Source organism: Vombatus ursinus, unplaced genomic scaffold (genome assembly GCF_900497805.2).
Source record: "Vombatus ursinus unplaced genomic scaffold, bare-nosed wombat genome assembly UNPS02014818.1, whole genome shotgun sequence".
NCBI classification, from domain to species: domain Eukaryota; kingdom Metazoa; phylum Chordata; class Mammalia; order Diprotodontia; family Vombatidae; genus Vombatus; species Vombatus ursinus.
In genome coordinates, this window is record NW_020954596.1 from 19,112,386 (window position 1) to 19,131,708 (window position 19,323).

General features: G+C 40.0%; 1 protein-coding gene across 1 annotated transcript in view; it reads right to left on the bottom strand.

Moving 5' to 3' along the window:
* WDR1 (WD repeat domain 1) overlaps positions 1 to 19,323 on the bottom strand; it is a 57,264-nt gene that overhangs the window by 21,732 nt on the left and 16,209 nt on the right. Inside the window, exons 4-5 of the mRNA XM_027836140.1 lie at positions 18,320 to 18,467; positions 16,081 to 16,261 (exon numbers count right to left, since the gene is read on the bottom strand). Coding sequence (XP_027691941.1) covers positions 16,081 to 16,261; positions 18,320 to 18,467 — 329 coding nt within the window. The remainder of the gene's footprint in view (positions 1 to 16,080; positions 16,262 to 18,319; positions 18,468 to 19,323) is intronic.

Genomic DNA, 19,323 nt, shown 5'->3' on the forward strand with positions numbered 1-19,323 from the left:
AAGCTGAACAGTCATGTAGTTTTTTTTTTAAAAGATATCTGGGTCTCTTCACCATGAGGTTCACCACTAGCTAGAAAACAGCTCTATTTAAACACAGAAGGCCCTCTGCACACAGACTACGTAGAATGATAGAGTTGGAAGGGACTTTAGAGAGAATCTAATCCAAGCTTCATGTTATACAGGTGAGGAAACTGAGCCCTCAAAGATGATGTTAACTTGTTCAATATTAGAGTGAGTCAGTAACAGAGATGGCCCATCTCTTGGCTCCAGATATATTGCTTTTCAACCAAGTTTCCAAAAACTTCTACCTAAAGAAGCACTCTTCCCAAGAAACCATTCCCAAGGGCCTCTCTCAGCTACTCTGCCCGTCCCAACTTGGGAAAGGAGCTGGCTGATGCTGGGTGTTTGGCCAAGACTTCAGGAATCTGCCCCCTCATATCCTAAGCAACAAAGCCAGTGGTTAATGCAACAGTAATTGGGGGGGAAGAATGAAGGCCTGTTCAAAGTGTTTCCACCATTCCTTTTAAATATGTTCCACACAATCTACTTCCCTACAGGTACCATGTTATCAGCAGTTCTATAGTCCCCAGCTAGCCCACAAAAGAGACATTTTAGCAACACTGTACCGGAACTACAAGCAACACTTATCATGGTGAAAGAGGTCTTTGTGGAATAGCCCAAGAACCAAATTACCAGTGATGACCGTGGTAAAAGTGTGTTTTGATTCCCAAGGAATTCAAACAAACTTTTTTTTGAAGATGAGTGGGTTGGGAGAACCAGATATGAGTAAGATATTTATGTAGACTTGTGAAGAACTTTACATTTGGATCTTACAACCACCCTAGTGAGATAAGCTGTACAGGTTTTATCACCCACAAATTAATAAATGCTAGAGGCAGATCCTTCCTGATTCCAAGTCCAACTCCTCCAACTACACTTTGCTGTGTCACCAAATACCCGTGATGGTCAGAAGTTAGAGTGAGGCAGATTTAGGCTTAATAAGCCAAAGTTTACTCAATTAGAGCTATTCAAAAATGAAATGAACTACACTTCAGCAAACAGTAAGTGTCATCCCTCACTGACAGTGCAGATCTTCAGGTCACTTATTGGGGATGCCTTTGATAATCAGCGACTCATGGCTGCATGTTAAAATGACCTCTAAGGTTCCTGTCATTGAAGATCCTATGACCTGCAAGAAAGCTTTTGATTTCTGGTGTTTCACATCACAGTCATTCCCTACCGCAGACTAAACCCTCCTTGTGGCAAGGAAAAACTAAGTAAAATTACACATAAAAATCACATACAGTAACTCTGACAACTCATGCACTACCCTTTCCCAGTTGTCCTCTATCTTTCTGCCGTGATGGAGGGCATATTCATGAGCTTTTCTTCGGGACTCTCTGATTTTTCCATTACTCAGAGCTCTGAGTTAAAATCTGGCCTCAGCTGTGCACTAGGAGTGTGACCCAGGGCAAATCACTTAACCTCTGTCTGCTTCAGTTTCCTCATCTGTTAAATGGAGATAAGAGCACCTACCTCCTAGGGTTGTAGTGAGGACCAAATGAGATAATAATTATAAAGCACTTAGCCCACTGCTTGGCACACAGTAAACACTACTTAATGTTAGTTATTATTATTAATATATATTAGATATGGATTACCTTATTATTGTCAAAGGGCTTAAACAGTTTAGCTATTTTTCCTTGAATAACTCCAAAATGCCATCTAGAATGGCTGGTCTACTTCTCAGTTCCACCAATGTAGGGTGCTCCACCTTCTCACTGTCCAGCTCCAAGCCTTTGCACATTCAATGTGCATGGAGTGAGCCAAAACCTTACTTTTCATCTGTATCTTTCTTACTATTAGTGTTTAGAGCACACTCTTTTGTGGGTCAGTTATAGTTTGCTAATCTTTTTGAAAACTGTTATATCATCTGACCACTTATCTACCGGAAGGGTCATATGCATATATGTGCACAAATACATGAAGTCTCTGCACACTGTAGTTAACAAACTTATCAGTGATGGCTTATTTTTTTTTTCTTCACGTACTTTGTCTTTTCTAATTCTGTCTTCATTAATTTTAATTGCAAGTTTAATTTTAATTAAAACTATTTTGTCTCTTATAATCATCTCTAGCCCTTGGTTTGGCCAAGGCTTTTGCCGTGGGATACAATATCTGAATCTTTTTTTCCCCCTAATTTTTTTGATGTTATCTTTTATATTCAAGTCACAAACACCTTTTCAGCATACTGTGGTATGCTGTAGAAGACACTGGGCTAATCCTAAATTCTGTCAAATTTCTTTCCAGTTTCTATTCTTGAAAAGGAACATAACATCAGGGTGATGATGCCATGACAAGCAAGTGTATTAGATTTAAGAATTAAGCTATATTCTTAGGTTTATTAAATATTACATTGTTTTCAATGACTGTTTTTCAAACCAGTAGCAAATAGACCTGACTAGTTTTATAATTTAGTTTGAAGTCTGGTAACAAATATTATGCCCTATCTCCCACCCTCCCAAGTAGTACTTTTTTTTACTCACGCCAATGTCAGTCTAAACCTTGTGTTCTTTTCAAAGGAGTTTTATCATCTTGTGTAGTTCTAAGAAGTATCTCTCCTCTTGTCAATGTGATTAGTACAACACTAAATTAGTAAATTAATTTCAGTAATATTTCCATTGTTACTACATTGGAATAATCAAACCATTAAGTCTCCCTTTATTTCAATCAAGAGTACTTTGTATTTTTATTTATATAAATCTTGCACAGATGGTATGGTAAGTTAACTCCCAGCTATTTTTATATTTTTGGTTACTTTGAATGGGAATTCTCATAGTATTCTGTAAATTCACAATAAGTCTTTGAAATTTGTCCGAATCTGGTTTGAATTGCATAGCAGGGTCCACATCTATGCCATTAAACTAATAAATTACTCAAACTAGTCTCAAAACCAAATCAGTCGTGATCACTTGGGTGGAGTGGTTTTTGCCTGGATGTTTTTTTCTTTGCTATAATGTTCACTGTTCTTGTTTGTTTTTTTTTTCTTGGGGGGTGTCCACAAAAGGTAAATAGCTGTCGGAAAAAGTCAACAAAACTAACAATTAAATAAGACATACAGGAACAGAATTGATTATTCAATGTACAATTTTCAATATATCAATCCTAAGATAACCTTTCAAAGAAGTCATGATTAATTTCCTACAAGAGAGTATAGAAAAATACTATGTGGAATTATATTTGGGTAATAATGTAATGAGTATTTAATAAATATTCGGTGACTGACAACCTTGTAGAGAGAAATATATAATTAATTAGACCTAATTCTAATTAATTAGAAGGGGCAGGGGGAGTTTTGCAACAGAAACAGTGCTTCTCTACTTAGTAGGCACTCGGAGGCATCTCTCCCTGAAAATACCAGCCCCGAGCTGATTTTCCCCAAGCATTGTTTTTCCAAGTCATCCACATGCTCACATCTTCTGTGATTTCCCCATCACTTCCCCCAAGTCCATATGTCTTGCCTCATGTTTACTTGGACTCTTTTAACCTCAACTCCCATCATTCCGCACAAGCCCTAGGTTCCACCTAAGCTAGATTACTTAGCTATTCACTAAATATGCCCCATATTTTTTCCATTTCTGGATTTTTGGATCATGATACTGTTTCACCCTATAATCTCTCTCCTAGCCAAATCTTGCATGTTTTACAGCCCAGCTCAAATTCTATTTTCCTTGGTGTCCCCAGCCTAACGTAACCTCACCTTACTGACTAAGGGGATACAGCTGATACCACTTCAAAGGAGCTTAAGCAGTATCTATCAACTGCACATTCTCTTCTCTTACTACACTATCAGCTTCTGGGGCACAGGATGATTTGATGTAGGCACTCAAATACCACAGAATCTCCTCCCTAAAAGTGGCCTTAGAGGTAGACACAGGCAGGCTGAACAGGTAATTCTATTAATTATGTAATTTTATCTTCCCATAGACTTTTCTCCCCACCCCCAAGACATATCTGGGGTGGACACTTCATAGAATTCCTACCTTTCTTCAAATGTTTGATAGAAATAGCTTTTAAATGAGTTTCCTCTCCTTCCTTTCCCCCCAATGGGAATTCACTTATGGCTCATTCAATGTCTTTTTCTGAAGCTGAATCATTTAAATTGTCTATTTCTTGTTCTATTAGTTGGGGGCATTTGACATTTTTAAAGTATCCATCCACTTTATTTCAAATGTCAGTTTTTTGGGGCATATTAATTAGTCAAAGTTTCTGCTGATAATTTTCTTTATAAATCGGTTAAATGCCACCCCCCCTTTTCTGGCTTCTGCATTTCTTCAAAGTACAGACTGGGTACGACTCCCAAAAGGTTTTTCTTGACTGCCACCCCCTCACCCTGTCAGTACAAGCTTCTTCATGGAAAAGACTGGTTTGTTTTTGTAACTGCTGAAACAAACCATTTCTTTAACTATGACCCCATGCTTAGCACCGGCTGGATCCCACCCACAGCATGGCCTTGCTGAATTTTTGCTGATGCTGGATCCCTAAGTAGCAGGTAGATCTTGAAAGAGTGACAAGTGGAAGGGCAAAGGACAGAAAAACAGGTGGGAGGAGGGGTGAGATTCTTTATTAAATAGTGGCTATAAGAAAGCATAAAAATCAATCAATAAGTGTTTGTCTAATTCCTACAGCCATATCCAGATTAAAATATAATTGAGAAATTTTGAACAAAATAAATAAGGTTATAATACACAACCTAAATAAAAGTTAATTTGTGGTTTTCGAAGTCACTATGTGGTGTATTTGAATTTCACACAAATGCTATCATAGTTCTACACCAGAAACAAACAAAACTTTACAAGAAGCCCAAGACTGACAGGGAATTGACAAATACAGAACACCAAGAGCCATTCCCCAATAATAAAGTTGTCAAAGGATGCCCAGAGTGTTCAAAAGAAATGCAAACTGCAGGTGACCATATAAAACCACCACACTCAAAATTCCACAAATACTAAGAGAAATGCAGATTATTAACAGCCGTTGGGTTTTATCTCATTCTAGGTAAACAGTCAATGACAGTTAAGGCTACAAGAAAACAGACAAGCATAATAATATACTGTTGGTGAAGATGTGAATTGGACCAACCATTCTAGGTATCAATTTCACTCCATGATCCCACGATTGGGCAAACATCCCAAGAAAGTCAAAGCCGGAAACAAAGATCTATTATGTTCCCAAATGTTAACAGTAGCCATCTGTGGAGCCAAAGAACTAGATCCAAACCTGGACTTGGAATGGACCTCAATGGGCTTAATCTAAGCCAGCCCTCCCATTTCACAGGTGAGGAACTTGGGTTAAATGACTTGTCCAAGGTCACACAAGCGGCATCACAGGTCAGATTTAAACCCAACTTCTGACTCCAGAAGCACACTTGCCTTTCTATGTGTTGTAAAATCACTAAACAAAAAAACAAAAAACTGAGGAATGTGAATGCAATAGATTCTCACTGTATCATAATAAATGATAAATGTGAGGAATTTAGGGAAACGGGAAAAGACTCACATCTGCCAAGACAGAGAGAAATGGAAGCAGAACTGAAAACAAACCATAATGACCCCAACAATGGAAATGAAAGAATAATAAATAACAAGCAAATTCTGAATAGACTACACAAGCAAAAAAACAAACAAAAAACCTGGGGGGGGGGGGGAAGAGAGGTCCCCAGAAAATGAAACAAAAACCTTTTTATTTTAAGGCATATCTGGGGAATAAGGAAAAGTAAAGAGACCTGTTGGTTGAGACCACTATACTAAGTGTTTATTCTTAATTTCTGTCTTTGTCACAAGGGTGGGTTCTACATAAGGGAAGGGGATAAGGGTTTTTTCTTGACAAAAGACATCAATAAAGCACTGCATAAAAAAGAAAACAATTCTACATCTCAAGGGTCCTTTAACAGTCTACTCTACTGGCCTTTGAAAAGTGCCCTGGATAGTGTGGAAAACTTTTACTTGCTGTGGTTAATAGAGCTACCCAGACATCTAGTTGGGGGTTTGGGAGGGATATATTACAGGATTTAGAGGTGGGGAAGGAGCAGTAGTGTTCCTCTCCTTCACCTACTCCCTTATTTTACACAAGAAAAAACTGAAATCGGGCCACGTGAAATGACTTAGTCTCAAAAGGTGGGTTGTAGAAGAGCTGGGTCTCTTCCCACTCCAAATCCAGCGTTCTTTCCATTGTACCACTATGCTCTGGATTGATTAGTAAGCAGTCAGTAAATGTAGGGAGTCAATAAACATTTATTAAATACCTACTGTATGTCAAGCACTCTGCTGAACTCTGGGGATACTAAGAGTTTGTGAAAGACAGTACCTACTCTCAAGGAGTTTACAATCTAACCTTGGAGACAAAGTACAAACAAGCAATAAATAGGAATAAACAAGAAATAATTAACAAAGGGAGGGCGGCACCAGAATTAAAGACGGTTGGGAGGTGGGACTCTAAGGAAGCCAGGAGGGTGGATGAGGAGGGGGAAACATCACAGGCATGGGGGACAGCCAGAAAAAATGCCTGGAGTAGACAAATGGAGTGTCTTGTTGGCGAAACAGCCACGAGGCCAGCGTCACTGGATCGAAGAATATGTGGTAGGGAGAAAGGTGTGAGAAGAGTGGAAAAGGTGAAGGGGGCCAGGTTAGGAAGAAATTGCTCAATTTCACAATCTGTTTCCTTGGTTATAAAATGGGACAATTCACTGCCGGTCCTTTATCTACATATCAGAACTGTAACAAGGAATACATGAAACAATTTCTGAAACCTGAAGCACGCAACAAAATTAAGGCAGTAGCATGAAGAAAAGAGAAAACACATTTGTTGTTATTCTGCTATAGAAAAGGCCATGCTTCCTACTCTGTTTGAAGGCCAATGTGCTATACCTCAAAGATAAGCGAGGCAATCTGCCATGAAAGGAGATTTAGTTAAGTATGAAAAGAAAATGGAGAGCTAAGAGGAGAAAGAGCTTGAGGCTCTCCTCCTCATAGGCTAAGCTGCTTTTTTCCTTAAAAAGTAAGAAAGCTGCAGGGACTTAATTGGCTCAGGGAACTTAAGGGTTTAGCTTTGACCCAGCCTCCTGGTTGCCAAGTTCCTGAAAGAAACCTTTCAGATCATTTAATCCCCTGATAAAAAGACAAGGGGGACAAAAAAAGACCCCAGAGGTAAAAGGACTTACTCAAAGTTAAGCAGTGAGTTCATGCAATCCTAGGATTAGAACCCAGGTTTTTGGACATCTAGTGTGTTAAAAAACAAACAAAAAAAAAACCATTCCATGACTCCTCTCCCACCATACCATAACATCCTGTTATCTTCCCTTTAATTACAAACAATTTTTGCTTTTAACCCTTATGGTATTTCGAATGAAGAGAAGTCTTCCTTACTTAGGCCAAGGAATCTATGTGATATGGGGACCATCGAGAAACCGGTGGCCATACCCACAAAATTAGGGCCAACTGTGGAAAACATTAATGTTACAGGATTCTACCATGGCAAAGAAACCCTCCAGGAGAATGTTACGGTTCTTACCAAGTCCCAGGATTTCATCAGTCTCTATAGCCCTCCTGACTCCTTGGAAAGTTTTTTATTTGCTGTTCAGCCATTTCAGACTCTGGGACCCTCATCTGGGGTTTCCCTGTCAAAGATACTGGAGTGGTTTGCCATTTCCCAGCTCATTTTACAGATGAGAAAACTGAGGCAAACAGGGTTAAGTGATTTGCCCATAGGGTTACACAGCTGGCAAGTGTCTAAGGCCAGATATGAACTCGGGTCTTCCTGACTCAAGTCCTAGTGATCTATCCACCACACCACCTAGATGCCTTTGGGAAGTTACTTTCCATCACATAATTCAACCCTCTTATTTTACAGAAGACCAGAAAAGTAAATTGCACAGAACACCAAAATTAGCAAGAAAAATTTTAAAAACAAAATATATAAAATATAATATAAAAAATTAAATTTAAAAAAAAGAAGCTACTCTTTGTTGGTTCATAAGGATTTCCTAATATGTTTCTTATTTCTGGTCATAAAATCCAAGCTGTAAAGGAGCCAGTCACATTTGTACCCACAAGGCTAACACTGGTGGCCAGACAGCTCCTGGGACTTGAATTATTTTTGTCCTAGCTTTACTTGGGAAAAGAAGCTCATTCACCTCACTTTTCCTTTAAGGCAGAATGGAAAACTTGGGAACACAATGGATTGGGAATGAGGAAGAAAGGGTAGGGACATGTTTCAAAAAGGTACAAAAAGGGGGCTGTAGTGAAATTCTCTCTTGCATATATGTAAGATACTTATAATGAAGAGAGTTCCTTCTTGGCAAAAAAGAATCACTGACATCCCTTGGAAAAATGCAGAAAGCTTTAAGTTGACCTTTACTCAGTTCCTAAAGTAGGGAAAAAAAAAAAGTGGTAGAAAATGGAAGGGGGCTATTCCCATTTCTTAGCCACACCTCTACTTCCAAGATACAGACAACAAAGATAATGTATGAAGTGTGGCATCATGCTGCAGTGGGAAAAATGTTAACACAAAGAAACATCAAAGGCAGCAGTATAAGAAGATCCAAGTTCAAATCTAGCTTCAGACACCGAGGAATTCTGGGCAAATCACTTAACTTCTGTCTGCCTCAGTTTCCTCATGTGCAAAATAAGGGAAATGGGGGAAAGAGGAGGGATTTACACTAGATAACTTCTGAAGTCCCTTCCAGCTTGAGAGCTACAATTCCTCCAGCTGAAACACAAGCTAACAAATAAATCCAAGCTTCCTGCCATGAAAACGGACACCAGAGGTTCAAATGACACCCGGGCTGAGACACCCACTTACCAGCCATAGGGCTGCTTTCAAGGCACCTTCCTCCCAGAGTCTCCTTCCAGGAAACTCTTCCCCTATGCCCAGGGCACGGACAGTACTCATATTCCAAATGAGCCCAAGGCTGATGTGAGTACCCTCCAAATAGCTTATGGCAGAGCTGAATACTTAGTGTCCTGATCACCAAAAAAAGCAAATGCTAAAAATAGCACTGTTCCACCAGAAAGGAAGGGTTTCATGCTTAGGGCATGATGCTGAGGGCAGTCAGAAGTCTGTCTCCAAGTGGCTATTCTCAATGGCTGGTGTGGCCACTCTGTTGGCTTCCTCTCATTTTCTGATGGACACAGCTTTCTTCCCTGTAAGGTATTCTCTGATTCTGACATCATTACTTTTCCACCTGTCACTTTTTAGAAGGCAGAAATATTTTTTATTATCCTCATAGGACGCTACCCAGATTAGATCCCTTCAACAGTCAACAGGAGGAAAAGGATATTTGTCAGGATCAAATTTAGCACTGGAAGGAAACTCAGAGGCCATGGGATCCAACCTGCTCTTTTTACAGATGAGGAAACTGAGGCTCAGGGAGGTCTTGCCTAAAATGTTACAGTGGCACTAAGAAGTAGAGCCAGGGCATTTACCTCCCAATCTAGAGCCATTTCCATGGTACCACGCTATTCACCCAGTTGTTAATGTGGGACTCTGCACTTACATAATATTTTATATTATAGCTGTTTTAGCCTTACACACACACACACACACAAACTGCTAATAGACTAAGCTCCTTAAGGAAGCTTTCTCTAAAATTTAACTTTCTCTATAGCCTAAGAAAGTGTTTTTACATGGCAGGTACTTTAAAATGGTTTCCCGAGTCAGGAAATACTCATTTAAAATCCCAGCACTGATAATTACAATCTGGGAAATTTCAGGCAAGTCCTTTAATGTGAAATGGGGATAAAATCTTTATACTCTAAACTTCATCACAGGGATGTTCTAAGGAACAATCTCTTAAAATCTCAATATATGACAAATGAGGGATTTTGTTCTGGAGATGAAGAAACAAAGGTCCAGAAAAAGAGAAGCAGGTGCAGAGGGCTGCTCACCTGACCACAGGTTCCCCAATCCTTCCCAGAGGAGACTTACACAGAGAATGACAGAATGTCATACCTGACAGGGACCTCCAGGATCATGCCGTCCAGCCCTCACCACAATCTTTACAGGAGCAGAGCGAGGTCCAGAAGGAAAATGAGTGGCCCAAAGACACACAACCCTGGCCTTCTGTCTTCTTGTGTAATGCTTTTGCCCTTTCACCATCCTGTTCGTGGAGAAGCAACCACTAACTAGAAAGTCCTTACTATCAGTGGGGAAACTACAAGGAAGGGGAAAGATGTCTCTCCTATGAAGATGCCTGACAGCTCTAACATGAGGCTACTGCCTTTTTTGGTTTGTTTTTACAAGGCAGTCAGGGTTAAGTGACTTGCCTAGGGTCCCACAGAGTTAAGTGTCAACTGTCTGAGGTTGCATTTGAACTCAGGTCTTCCTGACTCCAAGGCCAGTACTCTATCCATTGTGCTACCTACCCGGTGGCTGCCTTTAAAAAAAAAATCTTAGGGGAAAAAAACAACTAAAATAAGAAACTTACCTTTTTTATGATTGGGTTATCCCTTGCTGCTACTACTACCCAAAACAAAAACAACTCGGTGCTTGACTGAAAAGCTTGAGTTCAGGTTGTTTATATAGAAAGGTTGCACCTCTAATAATACCCAAGACAGATTTCTGCCTCCTTTTACGATGTGTGACTATGCTGCATTCCAAGGACTAGGCAGAACAGTGGAAATCCCACATTTAGAGAAAGCTGCTATCTTAAGACTCCTCCCCAGCATTACTCATCAGTTCCAAGGGAGTCAGAGTGTAAATGTGCAGAATCCAAACAGAGCAGTCTCATGAGTCAGTTTCAATCAGCTGCTCCACCCTAAGTCCCGGCAGAGAACATCCAGATTCACATCTAGCTATCAAATTGGTGGGGGGTTGGGAAAGACTTCATAGTTAGGGGAAAAATAGAGAGGTTTGTGTTCTTCAGTAAGAAGCATGTAAATGAGTTCTGTTACATCTCTCGATAAATAGAACTGTACAAATGGTCCCATAGCAACATCAATAATTAGGAACAGAGACCATTAATAATTCTTTACAAGGGAAGACAAAGCTAAGATAAATTCTTGTTGGATACAAGCTCCCATCATCAAGTATGGGTCCCCTTGAAATGCTCTGGAGAAGCTCACATCTCTATGTGGGCTGATTCCCAGAGGTGAAGCTTTGCCGATACAGGGGATGGTTAGCCTACAGCAACTCACACAGACTCAATGCAAATTCATTTATTCAACAAAAATATATATATATTTTTTTGCTATCTTGTTTCTATGTCACCTTCATTTCCAAACATAGTTCCCCTCTTCCCTAACCACCCCACTCTAACATGATGTGTCTGTCTTTGTAAAAAAAATATTTGGGAGAAAAAAAAAAGGATTTAAAAAAATGAACTTCTTTATGGAAAAAAATTAAACAATAACAAAATTAAAATATTACTAAATAAAAGAAAATAAAGAGTATAAAAAGCAAAACCAATATATCACTTAAGAATATAGCAATATTCTATATATTTGTAGAGGCCCCCACCTCTACAAAAAAAGGGAAGGTGGATTTTCTCAACTCTTCTCCAAGGCTAAATGTTGTGATGATGATGTTAAGCTTCAATTTTTACTGAGGTTTAGATAAGATCTGTTTCCCAACCTCACAAAGTTTGCTTTCCTTCTAGTCTAAATTAAGAAGGTGTCCAAGAGAAAATGTCTGCTTAGTGAAAAGAATACTACTCTAGGCTTGAGGCCAAGGGGTCAAAGGCCAAGGCCAGAAACCCTCACTAGCCACATGACCTTGGGAAATTCTCCACTAGACCCCATTCTCCTCTTAAAAAAAAGATTCAGCAGCCAATCCAAACCCCTGAAGTTCTATATCAACCACTAAACAGGGAACTAAGATTACTGATGGCAGCTCTGAAGTTGGAAGGGTTCTGTAAGTAACTGTAGACACCCAAATGGTACTTTATAGCCATTTTCTTATTCCGATGCTGTGACTTAAATGTTACATGTACAAGACAAGGAAAAAAAACACGAAAAGTGATTTGCCTCAGGCCATACGGCTGTATTTGAAAGTAGGACATCCTCCGAGGCCCTCTATCCACTGTACCGTACTCGTCCTCTTCATTTTAAAGAAGTTGAAATCCCCAAAACAGAAATAAGGAGCTCCAGGTCAGCAGAGACCTGGGGTCCCCTTTCCAGTATGTTACCTCTTCTACAACTTGAGAGTTGTTCAAGATAACCAAGAGGAGGTGATCACCAGAAAAGGATTTCAAATCAAACTTGACCCAGTCCACGGTCCAGATGGCTTCTTCGCCTCTACCATTCTCAGTCCCCTAGTGCCTCCTCTGAGAATCGTAGAGTTCTGACTCCTCCCTGGAAAGTCCATTTGAGAAAGAACACCAGCTACTCTCACTTTAAACCCAGCTCAGCCCATGATTTCTCACACTACTTCCATGAAAATGGAAGTTTCCTGAGGGCAGGAACTATCTTTTTTGCTTATATTTGTATTTTCAGTACTAAGTACAGTACACAGACAGGCACACAAGCACATGTGCTTAATAAATGCTATCTTTCGGATCTAGAAGGTCTTGCCTGTGTTCTAAAAATTAGTCCTAACTTTGAAGATGCAGAGGCTAGGCGAGGAGAGAGGTCGATGATGAAATAAACTCACAGGGTCTTTTGAATCTAAACCAAACAAGCCTTGATAAAGCATCCCATCCAGCATGTCCTAAGTAGACACATTAAAGAGGAGTTTGTACAGTTCTTATCTGTGGGTCTAAGGACTTGGGTTCCTCTGATTACTGACATGTGCCTTAAAGTTACATTTGGAACTCTGGAACCTAGACAGAGGGGAAAAAAGGCACAGCCAGTCTGGACAAGGTGAATCAGGATCCATCAGCAGGGGGCAACTATTCTAGACAAAGGCACTACATTCAGGGCCAACTATGCAACTTGAAACCAAGAATTTGGCAGAAGGAAAAAAATGCTAAGAGGGAAGAGCTTCAGGAAAAGCTCATTTTCCCAGCTACAAGGTAAGAAAAGAAGAGATTTAAAAATTTTTCCCCCTTAAATGCCACTTCCTTTCTGCCTGGGGGCCAAGGGAGCCTTTACTAAAATTCAGCAAATTTATTCATTTTCAGGGTGATGGCACTGCTCTACAAAGCCCACGCAGTCCCTTGCCCACACAACCTTTGCCGTAATTTCCAGCACAACCAGTGAATGTCTGTTGAATTGATGAAGGTTTGCAGGGGGATGGGGTTATTCCAGAAGCCTCTTTTTAAGCAGCTGGTTACTCCAAACTCCTTTCCCTTCACAGAACCAGATTAAGAACCAGAAGGGATCTTAGAAGTCATTTAGACTATTTTCACCAAAGGGAAAACTGAAGGCTAGAGATGTTCAAATCTTGCCCAAAGTCATGTGCCTAAATAAACGGCAGAACCAGTATTCAAAACCAGATCAACTCAATCAATAAATATTTATCAAGCACCAGCTCTGTGCCAGGTACTGTGCTAAACTGCTAGGGTTTGGAGAGGGAGAGACAAAATCCTGTCTTCAAGGAGCTTACAATCTAATGGATCCAATCAACCAATAAATTATTTATTGAGCACCTACTTTGTGCCAGGCACTGTGCTAAGTGCTGGGGATATAGTTAAAAAGAGCAGAAGACAGTCCCCTGCCCTCAATGAGTTTATCACATAATGGTTTACCATTTCCCAATGTTTGGGGCACAGCTGTGCTTTCATCAGCACACTCTACCAAGGTATCAAGTAGGAATCAAACCCAGGTCTTTTGAATTCAAATATGCAAATATTCCAATGGATTTATGATCTTATGGATGCTCTCTCCACTCTTCCATGCCTGTCCATCCTGCAGCAACTCGTCTTTGTTCTCTTAAAGTTCACATAAAACCTCTACCCATTATTGGGGACATTCCCGGTTTTGTCTTTTTGGGGCTTAGCTGGCAGACAGCGAGTTGGACCTGCAGTCAGGAAGATCCGATTTCAAATCCCAGTCTCGGATACTTTCTAGTTGTATGACCCTTGGCAAGTCACTTGATTGCTGTCTGCCTCAGTTTCCTTATCTGTAAAATGGGGAGGATGATGATGATGATAATAAGCATCTACCCTGAAAGGTTGTTGTAAGGATCAAGTACCTGGCACACAGTAGGGGCTATATAAATGTTAGCTACTGTTATTGATATCACAACCAATTTTTACCCCTTTTACCATAGTGCCTCACTGCCACGAGGGACATGTAAGCCTGGCAAAAGAGATGGCCAGCTGCATAGTGAGAACAAGGGTTAACCAACTGGCAGTCTGGCTGATGAAATGTTATCTTCCACTATTAGAAGAGCCAGAAGGAAGGCCTTTGGTAAAGTAGTTGGATTACTTATGGAGGGCTTACAAAGAGCCACGGCCAAGAATCTTACAGGATGGAAGGGTATAGGTAGACCACTATCATGGATCTGCTTTAGAAAGAAATAATTTCTGATTTCCCTGACTAGACTGTAAGTTTCTTTAGTTGAAACAATAAGCACCTATTATGTGCCAGGCACACAAGCTGGGAAGGGTGGAGGTGGGTTGAAGGGGGAGGCTACAAAAACAAGTGTCTGCTTTTATGGAGTTCAGTCTAATGAGGGAGGCAGCATGTTAACAACTATATACAGGATGAACAGGAGACCATGAATGGATGAAAGCACTAGGATTAGGGGATACAAGGAAAGGCTTCCTGGAGAAGGTGGGATTTGAGCTGGGACCTGAGGAAAGTCAGAAGGCAGAGCATTCAGAGGGAGGGCCAGCTGTCTGCCTTTTGTATCTCCCCTAGAGCCTACCACAATGCTGTGTGTTTAACAAATACTTGTTAAATTATAGGCTTTGTGGAAGGGACCTCAGAAGACATCTCAGTTAATCTGTGCTTCAGCAGGAATCCCCATCTAGAACAGTCTGCCAGCTACTTCATCCAGCCATGACTTGAAGACATCCAGTGATGGAACTCAATAGCTGCCAAGGAAGGAAAATGACTTCTCCTTTACAGGCTGTAAGCACATCCTCCATTTTGTATGGCACTAAGAGGAAAACACTGGTAGAATAAACATTCTGAGCTTTTTACACTATTGTGCAAAGGAAAGAATCGGCAGACAGCCTTGAATTCCTTTGGAAACCTATAATTTCCTTCCCTTTGTGGGTTCAGATCAGTGGACTTAATTACTATACTCAGTTGTGTTCAAAAACAAGGAAGAAAGAATCTCTTGCTCTACAATCCCTGCACATATATTACAAAAGGGTGACCTTTAACAACCGTGCTCCCAAAATAACTGGGATTCTACATGCCAATTAACTAACAGCCACAGGAGATGCTCCAGCAGAGCTACAAAAAGCATTAGAGGGCATCTCATCTACTCAGTACAGGGACTTCCCTCAAAAAATCCCCACTGGCCACACAGCTTCTTTTAGAACACTCCCTAATAAAAGGGAACTCACTATTCCTAAGGCAACTTGCTCCATTTTAGGGCAACTAGAATTAGTACCTTCCTCCTTAAATGGAGCCAGAAGTCTCAATTAAGATTTTTTTAAGCATTCCATTTTATACCAGTCTTCTTCTTAAGCAAATGATGACCCTATAAAAACACATGAAGGAAACTGCTGCATTTCCCCTCCAGGTACCAGGCTATATAATTTAAAGAGAAATGTAATCAGTACTCCAAAGACCCAGGAAAAATCCCAGTTTTGCTACTTACTAGCCTGTATGATCCTAAAAATTCACTTAACAGCTTTGGGCATCAGTTTCCTTCTCTGTAAAATAGCCAAATGAGCTTTAAAATCCCACTCTAAGTCCCATGATCTTGTAATCATCTAACCCAAGGTGGGAAACTTGTGGCCTCGGGGCCACATGTGGGCCTCTAGGTCCTCAAGTGCAGTCCTTTGACTGAACCCAAACTTTAGTTTGTAGTCAACCCCGATTTTGCCTCCAAACCCCACCCTCACACCAAAACAAAAAAAGTTCCTTCCATCAAACTGTTTCACCATCCTGGTCACAACCCTCAAAAAGTCTTATGATGACACCCAAGTCTTAACACAACCAACCACAAAAGAAAAAGTTGACTTACACCAATTGTGAACTTGAATTTGAATGGTGGTCCCTCAAAAAAGGCTGCACAGTTGTCATCGCTGGCTGTTGCAAGCCGGTAAGGCCTAGACTGTTTAATATCAACACTATTGATCACTTTGTTATGTCCACTTATCTCCCCAACAGAAGAGCCAGTATCCCAAAGGAAGACTGATCCAAACCTTAAGAGATAAAAATACAGAGTCAAAACACAGGAGAACCAGACAAAGGAGAAAGCTGTTAAGACCATGTTGTACAAAGTTTTAACTTGGCCACCACAAGCTAACCCAACCCACCCATTTAACAGAGAGGAGAACGTGCCAACTACTTCTTTCGGCTTCCCTCCACTGTCTTTGCTGGGGTCAGAAATCAATCCTTAAAATAATACTCAATCATTTCAGTTCAACATAAGGAAACATTTATCTTGAGGCAAAAAGGTTTTATGCTTTTAAAAAAAAAAAATTCAGACCAAACTAGAGTTCTATAGAACTCCAAGTTGTCATAAAAGGAACTAAGGTAAAGCTAGAGGTTTTAGATAACACTCCCTAATTTTAGGAGCTAGGAAACCAAGACTAAAGAAATGACTTTTCCAAGGTTACAGCTAGCTGGGTATATAAATCAGACTTGAACCAGAGGTCTCTTGACTACCAGGACAGGGGATGAAATGAAAATAAGAAATAAATACAGAAAAATGGGACTGTGTTCAAATCCATACTATACAAAGGACATAGAAAAAAGGGTTGTCTTCTTTGACTAGAGAAGACAAAAACACATTTTCAGAGGCAGTATGTTATAATGGTGAAGAATCAGAATATATCTGGGTATGAATCCTGGTTCTGCCATCAACTAGCCATGGTAGAAGTCATTTCTCTTCTAAGATTCAGTTTTATCATCTGAAAAATGGAGGATAATAATAATGCTAACATTCGTATAGCATTTTAAGACTTGCAAAGTAAAAAAATACACACACACACTATGTCATTCAATCCTTATGACAACCTGAGGAGGTAGGTGTGATTATCCCTGTTTTATAGATGAGGAAACTGAGGTAGATAGAGGTTGAGTCTTGGAATACTACTTCAACTACCTCCATAAAGGGCTTTAAGGAAGAAAATATAATGTGAGACAAAGGTCAAACTGGTGTGAAGCCTAAACCACATTAAAATGTTAATTGGAAAATGCTGAACAGAATAAATAAAAATATGATACAATAGAGATGTTAATTTGTGGTTTTTAAGTCAATCAATATGCGGCTGCAGGAACCCCTTTCTATATGAGTTTGGTGTAAGTAACCATAGCTTACTTGGGGGGTGTCAAGGTACAAGATTGGGACTCTAGAGATGAGGGTTCTTGTTCTAGAGAACAAGACGCAATAAAATTATTAAGTTTAATATCAAGTATCGGTCCAACTTCAGGAAAGAGAATACTAGTTCAACATCTTGCAAAAAAAAAACAAATTTAATCTCCTAACTTCAGTGCAGGAAGCTCTTGTCCTGGCATAAAGACAACAGCATTGTATCTGAAGTCAAGATCGGGGTCTGAATCTCAAACTCCCTATGTAAAGACCTTGTTTTCTGCTGTAAAAAATGGAATGGGTTTCCCTTAATGAAGTAGCATTTATTAAGCCTATGCCACAGAATGATGCCAGGCAATTCCTCTTCTTAGGCCTCAACCAAACTTGATAATCATGAAGGTCTCTCTTCCATCTCTGACATTCAATGATTCTGTGGTTTGTATTTTATAATCAATACCCACTGGTAATATTCTACAGATACAACTTCAATCTACACAGAAAGTAAAAACATATCAAAAGAATAAATCAGATTTATTCCAGGTTTAACCCGTGCCTCTTTCCATACTGCACTGCTTAATTTAAATTTAATTCTCTCTGTACATTTTATGGTGGAAAGGCTGGGCAAGTCATTTTCACCTCTAAATGGCGAGTTTACCCCTTTTTTAATACAATACAAAAAACCCAAACTAAACAAGGATTAAATATCTCAGATTAAATCTCTTAAGCACCCTTCCAGCACTGAAGGCAAAAACCCTCCAATTCTCCGAGGGCCTACTCTATGCAGGTAGTGATCCTGCAAGGACACCAAAGAAGGCTAGGACATGGTCCCTGCCCTCTAAGTATCGACACTTAAGCATTTTTTGTTTAATATTTAATAAGTCTTAAGAACAAGACCTACACACTTGAGAGAACAAGGCAAGAAGGGCGTTTATAACCAGTCACTCACTTCTCTCTTCCTTCTCCAACAACGGCGATCCTCTTGCTATCTTCGGTCCAGGCAATGTCCTTAATCTTGCCGACAAAAGGCTGATATTCGTATTTGAGGAGATGCTCCTTCTGTGTAGTATCCCAGATTCTAAGCTTCCCAGAGACATCTGCCATGAGAAGAAATTGGGAGTTGAGGGATAGGAGAGGAAGAATTATCATTATTACTTTAGAAGTTCACTTTATCATTACAAAAAGCAATAAAATTAATTATTAAATTTAATATCAAGTATCAGCCCAACTTCAGGAAACAGAATGCTAGTTCAACATCTTTCAAAAAATCCAAATTCAATCTCCTAACTTCAATGTAGGAAGCTCTTGTCCTGGCATAAAGACAACAGCATTGTATGTGAAGTCACGATTGGGGTCTGAATCTCAAACTCCCTATGTAAAGACTTTGTTTTCTGCTGTAAAAAAATGGAATGGGTTTCTCTCAATCAAGTAGCATTTATTAAGCAAGCACCTACTATGTGGATGGCACCCACGACTAGGCATTGTTATTTGTCCTTCATTCTAGTAGAGGACCATGCTATCAAAAAGGTGATACCTCGACTTTCAAGTGAATTGGATTTAAGTGAGGGAAGGCTGTGCAAAGTTACCAGCCTCACTTTCTCTTCCAGAGCCATCTGGGTCCAGTAGCAATATAGAGATCAGGATGACTGGAGATGGCCCCAACCAGGCATATAGGAAAGGCAAAAAACAATCCTTAACCTGAAGAAGCTCACAATCTAATGTGCGAGTCTACATACAAGCAATTCTGTACAACCAAGATCTATAAACTGGAGAGCCTTTCAGAGGGCAAGGCAGTGGCATTAAGCAGGATAAGGAAAGGCTTTTTGAAGATGAGAATTTAGCTGGGATTTGAAGGAGAGAGAGAATTCCACGCATGAGGGACAGCTATTGAAAATGCAGAGCTGAGAGATAAGAGTCATGTGAGTTAACAACAAGAAAATCAGCTGTCCTGGA